This window comes from Coturnix japonica, chromosome 15, assembly GCF_001577835.2.
Source record: "Coturnix japonica isolate 7356 chromosome 15, Coturnix japonica 2.1, whole genome shotgun sequence".
Classification (NCBI taxonomy): domain Eukaryota; kingdom Metazoa; phylum Chordata; class Aves; order Galliformes; family Phasianidae; genus Coturnix; species Coturnix japonica.
Window position 1 is genome coordinate 8,147,390 of NC_029530.1, and position 10,457 is coordinate 8,157,846.

The window sequence follows — 10,457 nt, forward strand, 5'->3', positions numbered from 1 at the left end:
AGGGACAGTGAGCCAGCCTGCAGCTGGTTACATGGGCAGGGAACGTCTGTCCCTTGGGCAAAAAGCACCACCACAACATGGAGGCTCTTTAAAAAGAAAGAAGAAAAAAAAAGAAAAAAAGAAAAAAAAGAAGCTTCTTCAACTGGACTTTTATTCAAAGCCCGACACAAAGGCACCAAAAAGATGGGAATTCATTTGGCTTCCTGCTCCCTGCCACCTGGGATACTGCAAAGGGTCCGAGCTGCTGTTGCAGGTACACACAGACATGGAGATGATCTGCATGAAGGCAGCAAAGCATGAGCTGCGGGACAACTGCCAGCTGTGCCTCTGTGCCCCCAGGACAGAGCAGAGGGGCTGATAGTGCCCCAGCACTACCCTGGGGCTGGATCCAGGCCCCGAACAGCAGCATCGCCTCACCTTTACGATGGGGAAGCTTCATTCACTTGCCATACCTGCCCCTCTCTGCACAACTACTCCAACCACCGGGCCAGGCTGTTCTGGTCCTGCTTCCCACACTGCTGCACAGAGACACGTTCTACATTTGCCTGCTGAGCTCTGCAACAAAGCATAAAGAGCCTTATCTCTGATTGCCTTCAGTTAAACACTGCCTTGGACATTCCCTCAGTCACCCCTGCTGCAAAAATCACAGCCATCCCAAATGCTTCCTTCCCTGTATCAGGCCAGGTACTTTATCACACCCATCTGGCTGGCTGGCAGGTGCCAGACGATGACAAGGGAAGCCAGACTGTGTGTCCTCCCCATACTGTCACCCTGTGTCTCCACATGCTGTGTTTGATGGCTCTGTCTGAGCCAGCCCTGCCAGGAGAGGATGGACCAATAAAGAAAATCACTCGCATCATCGTAAGGGGTCAGAAACTCCCCAGGCACCTGGTGAGCTGGCTCACAAAAATGCATAAAGCCAGAGCCAGAACAACTGAGCTGAAGCCAGCGAGACTGAACCATTTCTACTCCATATTCCTATTCAAATGAGACAAATTCATTTGCACTGAGAGAAAGCAGAACACTACAGACCAAACCCTGCACAGCTTTGCTTTAGGGTGGCTGATGGCACCAATGAGGTCCCCTGCTTGGCAAGAGAGGCAGGGATAAAGTACCCTAAAAGAGCAGGGCACACCTACACACATAGCACTGTTCTCATGCTCTGCTGCACAGTGCAGAGATTACCAGGGGAGCCACAAGAAGCTAAGTAACTTCCTGCAGCAAAGATGCTAAAGCAAAAAAACCCACCAAAACAACCCAAAACCTACAAGGCCTGGAGGAGAACAGCTCCTTACAGAGAAGCCTGCTTTCAAATCCAGGTTCTTTGCTTAACAAATTAGGGCAGTTTATGCTTCTCAGACTGATAGAGATCTAAATGTCTCTATGCCCAGGTTAGAGCAATCCAAAAAACACCCGGGAATCTTTGCAGGCATTGCTACTGAACAAAACACAGCTCCTACCGAAGACTTGTATAAGCACTAGGATTCTAACAGCACCTAGAAGACAAAGCAAATAACTACAGTCTCACTGCCCTGTCAGCACTGGGTTTGCTCTTAAGATCTGCTCTTTCTGAAGTCTGCCTTCTCCTTCTAAGTGTGGTAGGGACTCTCTTGCATGAGTAGAAACAGCTGGTCTGGAGAAGCAATTGGAGAGAGGTTCAATTATTTGCTCTTTAGCACTCAGAATGGTGGTCAGGCCCATTGCAGTGATGTATGATACCAGAAACCCAGCCAAGGTTCAGTGCCACTGCTGCAGACGTCAGCACTGTGACACCTTGAGCTCCTGTTTCAGGGCCCACGATCTGACAGCTCATATCGCAGCTTGAGGGCTATGAAGAAGTAAAGGCTCCAGCTGCTCTGGCTGAGCAGAAAGGCTGCCCCTCAAATTCTGCTGCTCCTTCTCAGCTCAAAGAAAGGCTGAGCCACAGCACAGCATCAAACCTGAGAACAACTGCTAGGAAAACTCGGGTGCAGGAAGGAGCCGCAGCAGGGACACGTCTCAGAGCAGCTGTACCAGGAAGAGAGCACTTATAAGAACAAGACAGCGTGAGGTAAAGCTCACCAGGACTGAAAGTGACCTAGCCCCACCTGGCCTAAATCCTTCCCCCTCCTTGGCCACATCAGAGGCCAAGAGCATGGGAACCAGCTCCTCAAGATCAGCAACTCCAGACCAGACCATGCAGGGAGGGCTCAGACCACCAGTCAGGCACAGGCTCTACATGTGGAAGCAGAAGCCTCTAGCAGAAAAATCCCTGGGGGAAGGTGGGTGACCTGGCTCATCAGCCTGTCACCAAGCAACAGGGAAATCGATGGGCCTTGACTTCAGTGTTCTGCTTGATTTCAGTTCCCTGGAGAGCAACAAATCACCTTGTGCTATCATACTGAAATGTTGGATGTTTGCCCCTTGATATGTGGAAGGCTACAGCCTTCTGCTATGGGTAGATGCTAACCAGCTCTGCACTTCTCACTATTTCAGCCAGGTCTGGTCTGTTCAACAGGGAGTGAAAGCTCTCAGGAGCATCCCCAAGGTTGTTCCACTCTGTCCCATGTCACAGGGCAGCAGGGGAACTGATCGGTACTAAGCTCGAGGAACAAGGATCTCCTCATTAGGCCATTTGATTCTCTGCTTCTCCTGGTGGACAGGTCACTTGCTTAAAGGGGCAAAATAAGAAACTGGGCTTAAAATGAACCTTTTAAAATAAAACAATGCTAAAGGAAACAAAAGCCATCATCAGTACAGAAAACAAGTGCATCTGATCAGATGCAGATGTCAGCCTTTCTCAGGCTACAGCGGAATCCCTCTGCAATGGATCTAACATTACAATTGTCAGACTAGGAAAGTCTCTCCGAACTGGAGCAGCAAATCAGGCCAGATAAATTCCTCCTCTCCTGGCACAGTCTGCGCTCTTAGGAAGGGAAACATCCCCACAGAGACCGCGTGGCCAGCTGGAGCCTCGGTATCTTTATGCAGGTGAGTACCATACATCGTGCTGCACATTCAGGGAGATGCTGAAGAACCAGCCTTTGTTCTCCATAGTTACTAGTCACCCAACGGCATCACAACACTTCCACGCTCCTGGACAAAACGTGTACCCAGGCCTTGTCATAAGAACTGCTTCCCCTCTTAGGGAACTGTATTCCACCCAGCAAAGGCAGAGATCTTGCAGCACGCAGCTTTCTTTCAGTAAGGGATGTGGCCCAGGACTGCTACCATCAGCTTCCGATAGCCCAATACACATCCAGCCAGGACTCAGTTTGCTCTTGGATGCCCCAGGGAGGATCAGAGGCTGCACATGGTGCGACGGGGAAGGCAAGGGCCTTGCTGCTTGCTGGCAGGGGGAAGGTAAGCTTCTTCCTCTTACCTGGACCTGCTATTCATTCCAAATGAATCACCTTTTTTTTTCCATTTGTTTGTTTGTTTTCCTTAAATTATGAACAATACGGAGAAATTGAAAGCAACCGTGTTTGGTCCAACTCCTTCCCTCCCAGCCCCTTGGCTGATGCTCTGTAGGACTCACAACCGGCAGAGGCAGAAGAGGGTAGGAATGAAGACACCAAAGGCCACCAATATAGGGAACATGAGGCTGCTGTTGTCTGAGGCATAGGGGTTTGGTGTGCGTGGGCCTGACTGAACCCGGTTCTTATTTGCTTGTTTTTTAACGCTGGAGCCATCGTCATATTCATCCTCATCGTCGTCGTCCTCTTTTTTCTCCAGACCTGGGTGTGGCTGCAGCTTTGGAACATCTGTTGAACAAGAAGAAAAGTTACAAGGAGGCAGGATGTAACCCAGGAAACCTCCCTGTCCTCAGAAGTGAGTGAGGAAAACAAAGCTCCGAGGTAAGAAACGCCTAACTACTATCTAAAAGAATTCCATCAATGACTTGTTTGCAGGACTGCTGCTGACACACAAAGCCAAAGAGAATCCATCTGCAGCTATAACTAAAGGCTGACCAGACATGCTCCTTTCTCTTCTACCCCCATTTGCAAGAAGTCTTGCTACTTATTATTCATGCAACTTATTCCGAAAATGACAGCTTTGTGCACTTACAGAGAAGGAGAGCTAAGACACCTTTCTTGTTCTGCACCCTGTGGGAACTTGCTGATAGAGAAACTGCCTTGGCAGAGGTAGGTCAGAAAGAACTATGATCTCATGGTCTGAGAAGCAGCAGGCTGATCTCCAAGGGGAAAGAGCCTTCTGGCTCAGAAACTGTGCTCACCTTCCACTGTTCCTTGCAGGATGTACAGGGCGCAGATTTTCGGATTGTCATAGTAGCCCTGGAGAAAGTGAAGATGGAAGTCAGTGCTGCAGCATAATTCAAGAAACAATCTCCCCAGCTACCACCACCTTCCCCACCCCCAGCACGCAGCTCATCACAGCTGGGAAAGGAAAGGGAAAAGGAAAATCAAGGCTGTGGCCAGCAAAGCCTCGTTACCTTCACAAACTCAATATGAAGCTTTCCTGTGAACGTGGAAACCTCTCCCTGGACACTCAGTTTTCCCTTTTTGATACTCATGGGAATGATCTCATCGTGAGCCGTGCTATGTCCAACTCTGTCAAAAATGTCCAGGTCCTTCACGACTACGTGGCCATTCAAGCGAACGTCAAACACCTTCAGGGTGCAAGAAACGACAGTGTCAGAACAGATTCAGGCATGTGACAGTTGAAAGGGGAAAACCAGAACACACTGCAGCATGCACTGTACCACCACACATTCTCCACTCCCTTGAGAAGGATTCAGAAGCCAAAACAGCTGGGTAATGACACTGAGGCCTTAATGTTGCTTTCAAATACCTTGAAATTCGCCTCTAGCTTCTAACATAATTCCTCTGCCTGCTGTTCAAAACTGAGGACAACACAATTCTGATCTGTTTTTCATCACTTCACAGCTTTCCACCTGCTGGCTGAGGAGCTGCTCCCACCACCCCAGGGAGGCTGTGGCACACCACACCCACAGACTGCAGGCATTTCTAACGAACAGCCTGGAGCAAAGCAGGGAACAGGAAACACACTGGTGAAGCTACTGACAGGATGCAGGGTTTGAAGGAGATGAAATGATCAACTGCTAAACCACATCTGAATTCAGAGTGAAAGTCCTCCTCGGGGCCTTAATGACTCAAACTTCACGCAGTACCTGGGGAATCCCAGCAGAACCCCATGAAGGAAGAAGAGCCAGAGATGTCTCAGCTCTTCAAGCTTAAACTGAGACTGTTTTTCACATCCTTTCTGTAAACCAGCCCCAAACGTTCTGTTCCCTGCAATGCTTCTCTGGCAGGATGGCAGTACAGTGTTTAAGAAGAGCTCTAAAGCAGCTGATAAAAGTGGGGGGAAAGCCAGACTGAAATACACATTTATCTCCCAGTTTATCACAGGGCGTTGGGTTCTTTGTGCTTTTGCTTCCACATCTTTACAAGAGGGATCTCAAGAGCAGGCAAGAATTATTTATCTCCAGAGAGCTTTGATGAGGGTTAAATTTAACTCTGTGCCTGCAGTGTCATTTTGAACCATTATCAACAGTTATTGCACTCGTAAATTCCCTTGTTGTTTCAGTAGCTTACTTAACCTAGATCACTTCCCTGATTCAGTATGTGCAATACTTGCTCCAACACAGGCATGCAGTTGCATCAGACACAAGCAGCCAGGGAAATGGCAAGAACACTCCTCAAACACAGCACAACCTAAACAGACTATAAAAGTCCAATCCTATTTGTGTGGTGTAGCACATGTTTGTTTGAACACTCTTTTAATGAAGTTTTACAGGACAAATGTGCACCTGCCATGTGGAAAAGGATTCCGTGCATCAAACCTTGTAGGAGCTCTACAGATGAAGATAACCTGGTGTCTCACTTCACTTTCTCCATGCAATGCATAAAAAACAGCAGAGGCAACCCGGGCACACACAGCTTTAACCATCAAAGAGAGGAAAGCTCGGAGTGGCACAGAGCTGTCGCTCACCTTCTGCTGAGACTGTGCAAAATAAACCTCTGCAAACTTCAGCACCAACACGTAGTCGCCCTCTTCTTTGATGGGAACTTCATAGCCAAAGGTTTCCTCGTTGTAACGCTCTGTCTGGTACAGGATCTGATCTTCTGCATTGGACCGCAGGATCGGCAGTTTCATACCATAGTCAGAAGCTGTATTTCAAGCACAAAACAGTGAGAGGAATGGTTAATTTCTGAGGAACATGAAGAGATGCTTTATTTACTCTTAAGTGCTCAACTGCCCCAGTGAGGCTTATTCTCACTCCTTGCTCTGGTCAGGCACTACTGGAACAGAAGCAGCCAAAATCCTTGAACTCGGGTCCAGCAGAAAAACGGGTCAGGACCTGCTGCAGTCCCAGGGACAAAACTCACTCACACAGTTCCAAAAAGAAGAGCTGGTTTCACAAACAGGGCACAGAGCCCAAAGACTTGGCCCCAGACTCCTGCTTCAAAGAGAAAGCACGCCTAGAATATTTTTACAACGTTTTCAAAGCATAAACTCCTAGTACAGAACCTAAGCAGTCACTTTAGGACTGAGTAGAGCCATTCATTCAGCAGGTTTGAAGTTAGCAGGCAGTGGCATAAGGTTTTATAGACACACCCTCCAGCAGCAAAGACCTGGAGGAGGGCAGGAGGGTGAAAAGAGGCAGATAAGACTCACAAAGCCCTTTCTTCTCACCAAGGCAGGCAGTGCATGTCAGCTTGAAGAAGGAAGCATGGAAAGTACATCAAGGTTTCAACAAGAGTAGCTCCATCTCACAGCCACTCAGAACAGCCCCCTCAGAAGGGCTCAAACAACAAAACCAATAAGTGAGAAAACAACAAAAATCAGAACATTTGCTGCTTCTTGCTCCCTGCATCACCACTTCTTGAGCAGCTCTCAGGAGCTCTAACCCTGACTTGGTGCTCTGCTGTGTTACTGTGCAAGTGCAAACTGATGTGTGCCTTGAGAGCTCAGAACAGGATAACGCCTCAGCAATGCAGCAGGAAGGTCGGTGGGCACCCAAAGCCACTGGCACCTCAGCCAGCAGAAGCTGACCCAGACCAAGTTATCTGCTGACACTTGCCACTTCCACCCCTGTTTCCAAGGGAACAGACACTGCGTTGGCCAAGACAAAGCAAGAACTTCTAACCCAGAACATATTGCCAAAGATGGAGCCAATGCAAACGAGCAAGAGGAAATTAATGCCAGTTCTGCATCTCCTGTTTCACACGCAGCTACTCAGGCAATATTACATGCTGCTGCTCTTTGCCACTCAAAGCAGGGCACAAAGACTGCAGGCTCTAATCAGCAGAAATACAGAGGGTGAAAAGTTGAACCTGTCCTCCCACACAGACATCTCCGGCCAGATAGAGATTACAGCACTCACAAACCAAGGGTTGCACAGAAGTCAGCTCCTATCAGAGGAAAGCCCGTGTGTAAGGGAAGTCCATTAATAGCCAAGAAGGTAACTGGAGAGGAAGAGCTGTCACCCATGACACAGCCATGAAAGTGAGCTTGATTTCCCAGTGCAGTAGGTGTGCTCAGAGGCAGCTCACCAAGAGACAAGTGCACGCATTACGGACACATAATTGCTTTCAGCACATCCTGTTCCTCAGGGCTCAGCATCTGGACTGAGGCTCGAAAAGCCCAGAGGTGAAGTGCTGCTCCACATGGTTCCCTCCCAGCCCGCCACGTACTCCCAGTCAGCCATTACACGCCGATCTACAGAGAGAAGCCTGGCACCAAGCAAACAATTGTGCAATAAAAAGCCATTGAAGGAAATGCACTTAATAGCTCAAAGGGGTAAAGTCTTCTCGGCTGTGCCTGGCACCGCTGGTTAGAGCAGGATTACTGACAGAGAAATGAGTCCACCAGGACATTCTCCTTCTGGTCACACACAAGAGGTGTGTGGGAGGAGCTGACCCACACTGACCAGCACAGGAGGGCACGGGGTGAGAAACTAAGAGCCTGTATGAATAAGTGAAGATGTATGAAGATGTGAGCTCTGCCTGCACGACATGCAGAGGGCTCACTGTGCAACACGATGAGGTCCAGGGTACAGGGCAGCCCTGACACACACACACAGTGAACAAACAGCTCTCAGCGCTGCTGCACTCACCTGTAAGTGGCAGCAGGAGCAGCTCAGCACAGAGCGCCCTGCAATGCGTTCATAAATGGACTGAAATGTGGTGTGCAGATTATGAGAAACGGGCAAAACTCAGACACTGTGGGGGGCGTCGGGGGAAGCACGGCAAGATAACCCACGTGTAAATGGAACAGCAGCTGCTCACAGACAGGAGCCTTCAGCGATTCGGGAGCTGCAGCAGCTGAGAACGGCCGCTCTGCTCCGTGCCCCAGCGCTGGGACTGACACGGAGCTGCAGGACAGAGCCCGCTCCGAGCTCCCTGCGAGCAGTGCGGGCTGGCAGAGCTCGCTGTGGAAACTGGGGTCTTGCAGTGGAAAAAAAGGCGAACGGGAGCCAGGAGGAGGTTTGGCCGCATGAGCGGTCACGTCACCTCCCAGCGAAATTCCACTCCACGAGCAGCGGGCAGGAGGAGCAGAGCAGCACCGCACAGAGCAGCACCGCACAGAGCAGCACCGCACAGAGCAGCACCGCACACAGCAGCACCGCACACAGCAGCACCGCACAGAGCAGCACCGCACAGAGCAGCACCGCACAGAGCAGCACCGAGCAGCGCCCGGCGGCCCCGCATCCCGCAGGCCGCTCCCCCCCGGCCGTCATTGCCGGCCCCGCAGTGACACGGCCGGGCCCGGAGCGCGGGGCAGCGCCGCAGGACGCGGCTCCGGACGGCGCCGTTACGGCCGGGCCCCGCCGCCCCCACCTCCATCCCGGTGCAGCCCCGGGCCCGGCGGTTCCCCCCGGTCTCACCTCGGCCCACGCGTCCCTCGAGCGGGTCCTTGCGGAAGTGGATGCCGTTCACGTCCACATGGGCATCGCCGCCCGCGTTGACGGCCCACACGACGCTGTCGGCCAGGCCGCCCGCCGCGCCCCGCAGCAGCGCGGACCCCAGCAGCACCAGCACCGGTAGTACCGACACCGGCAGTACCGGCGGTCCCGGTACCAGCCCCCGCAGTCCCCGCAGTCCCGGCAGCGCCGCCCGGCTCGTCCCGGCTCGCACCATGTCGGGCTCCAGGCGCTGTCCCGCCGCCCGCCCCTTCCTGCCGCCGCCGGGGGGCGCTCTAACCCGCTGCCGGGGCGGGCTGCTCAGCGACCAATCAGCAAACGGAGAATGGAATATTAAACATCGGGCCGCTCCCTATTGGAGCTTTGTCTGAGTAGTCACGAACCGCGCGACCAATGGGGAGCGGGAGCGGGAGCGCGGCCCGGCGGGAGGCGGGGATGGAGGCGGGGGCGGGAGCGGAGCTGAGAGCGCTGCTGTGTGGGGAGCGGGGCCGACAGCGGGACGGGAGGAGCCCGGGAGTACAGCGGGGGTACAGCGGGGGTACAGCGGGAGCACAGCGGGAGCACAGCGGGCCGGTACCGGCTCTACCGGGAAGAAAAGCGGCGGCACCAACCGGAGCGGCAGCAGGAAACAGGCGCCGAGCGGGACCGCGGAGCGACCGGCCCCCACAGCGCTGAGGAGACTGAGGAGCAGCACCGCACGCTGCGCTCCGCCAATCGCTGCGCTCCGCCAATCGCTGCGCTCCGCCAATCGCTGCGCTCCGCCAATCGCTGCGCTCCGCCAATCGCTGCGCTCCGCCACAATCGCTGCGCTCCACAGCGCCACGGCGCCAAGCATTGTGGGATGGCGGCGGGAAGAGGAGCGGGCGGGTTACCGGGCAACGGCGGGGGATGGAGAGGAGAGAGAGGGACGGGGGGGGGGGGGGGTTAGCGGTATAGGGTTAGGGTTAGGGTTAGGGTTAGTATTCCAGGCCAACTGCTGGGGGCCTGTGTGCCTGCAGGGCCCCTCATGTCTGGCGCTGTGTGGAAGCTCCGTGATGGTTTGAGATGAGAGCAGGGTGATCCCTGTTATGGCCCTACCAGCACAGAGAGTAACAAAACTCCCTGCGTCCGACCCATTGCCAGCACTGGGATACCGGCTGTTACTGCGTTTGTTGGCACAGCAACAGGAAAGCAGAAAATCCCCCTTTGGGGGGTGGGTTTGTGGACCCTGCTGATGTGAGAGGGGACTTGGGAAGCGAGAGCTCTGTGATGAAGAAAGCAGGAGGGTATCAGTCCTCATCTCCAGTGTGGAGGAAGCAGGCAGAGGGGAAACGGCTCCCAGTTGTACTGAGAAGCCTATAGCAATGGTGATGCCTTGTGAAGCCAAGCAGGAATTCATCCTGGTGACTCACGACAGAGGGAAAAAGGATAACTGCAGGTCCTGTGGGGTAGGAAAAGAGAGCAGGGGGTTGTGAGCAGCCGGGGAAAGGATGAGGGCAAGGACTGGTGTGTGTGGAAGCAGCAGGTGGGGTGTGGAAGCTGCTCTCCTGGTCACTGCAGCAGACATGCAGGATTCTCGAGTCCATGGGGT

General features: G+C 52.9%; 1 protein-coding gene across 1 annotated transcript; it reads right to left on the bottom strand.

Annotated features, from left to right (window-relative positions):
• Positions 1-134: 134 nt before the first annotated feature.
• MLEC (malectin) lies at positions 135-9,550 on the bottom strand. The gene is made up of 5 exons (XM_015878171.2): positions 8,852-9,550; positions 5,953-6,131; positions 4,433-4,609; positions 4,217-4,274; positions 135-3,743 (listed from the first exon to the last, which is right to left on the bottom strand). The coding sequence occupies exons 1-5, from the start codon at positions 9,102-9,104 to the stop codon at positions 3,514-3,516; spliced, it is 897 nt and encodes a 298-aa protein (XP_015733657.1). The 5' UTR covers positions 9,105-9,550; the 3' UTR covers positions 135-3,513.
• Positions 9,551-10,457: the final 907 nt, after the last annotated feature.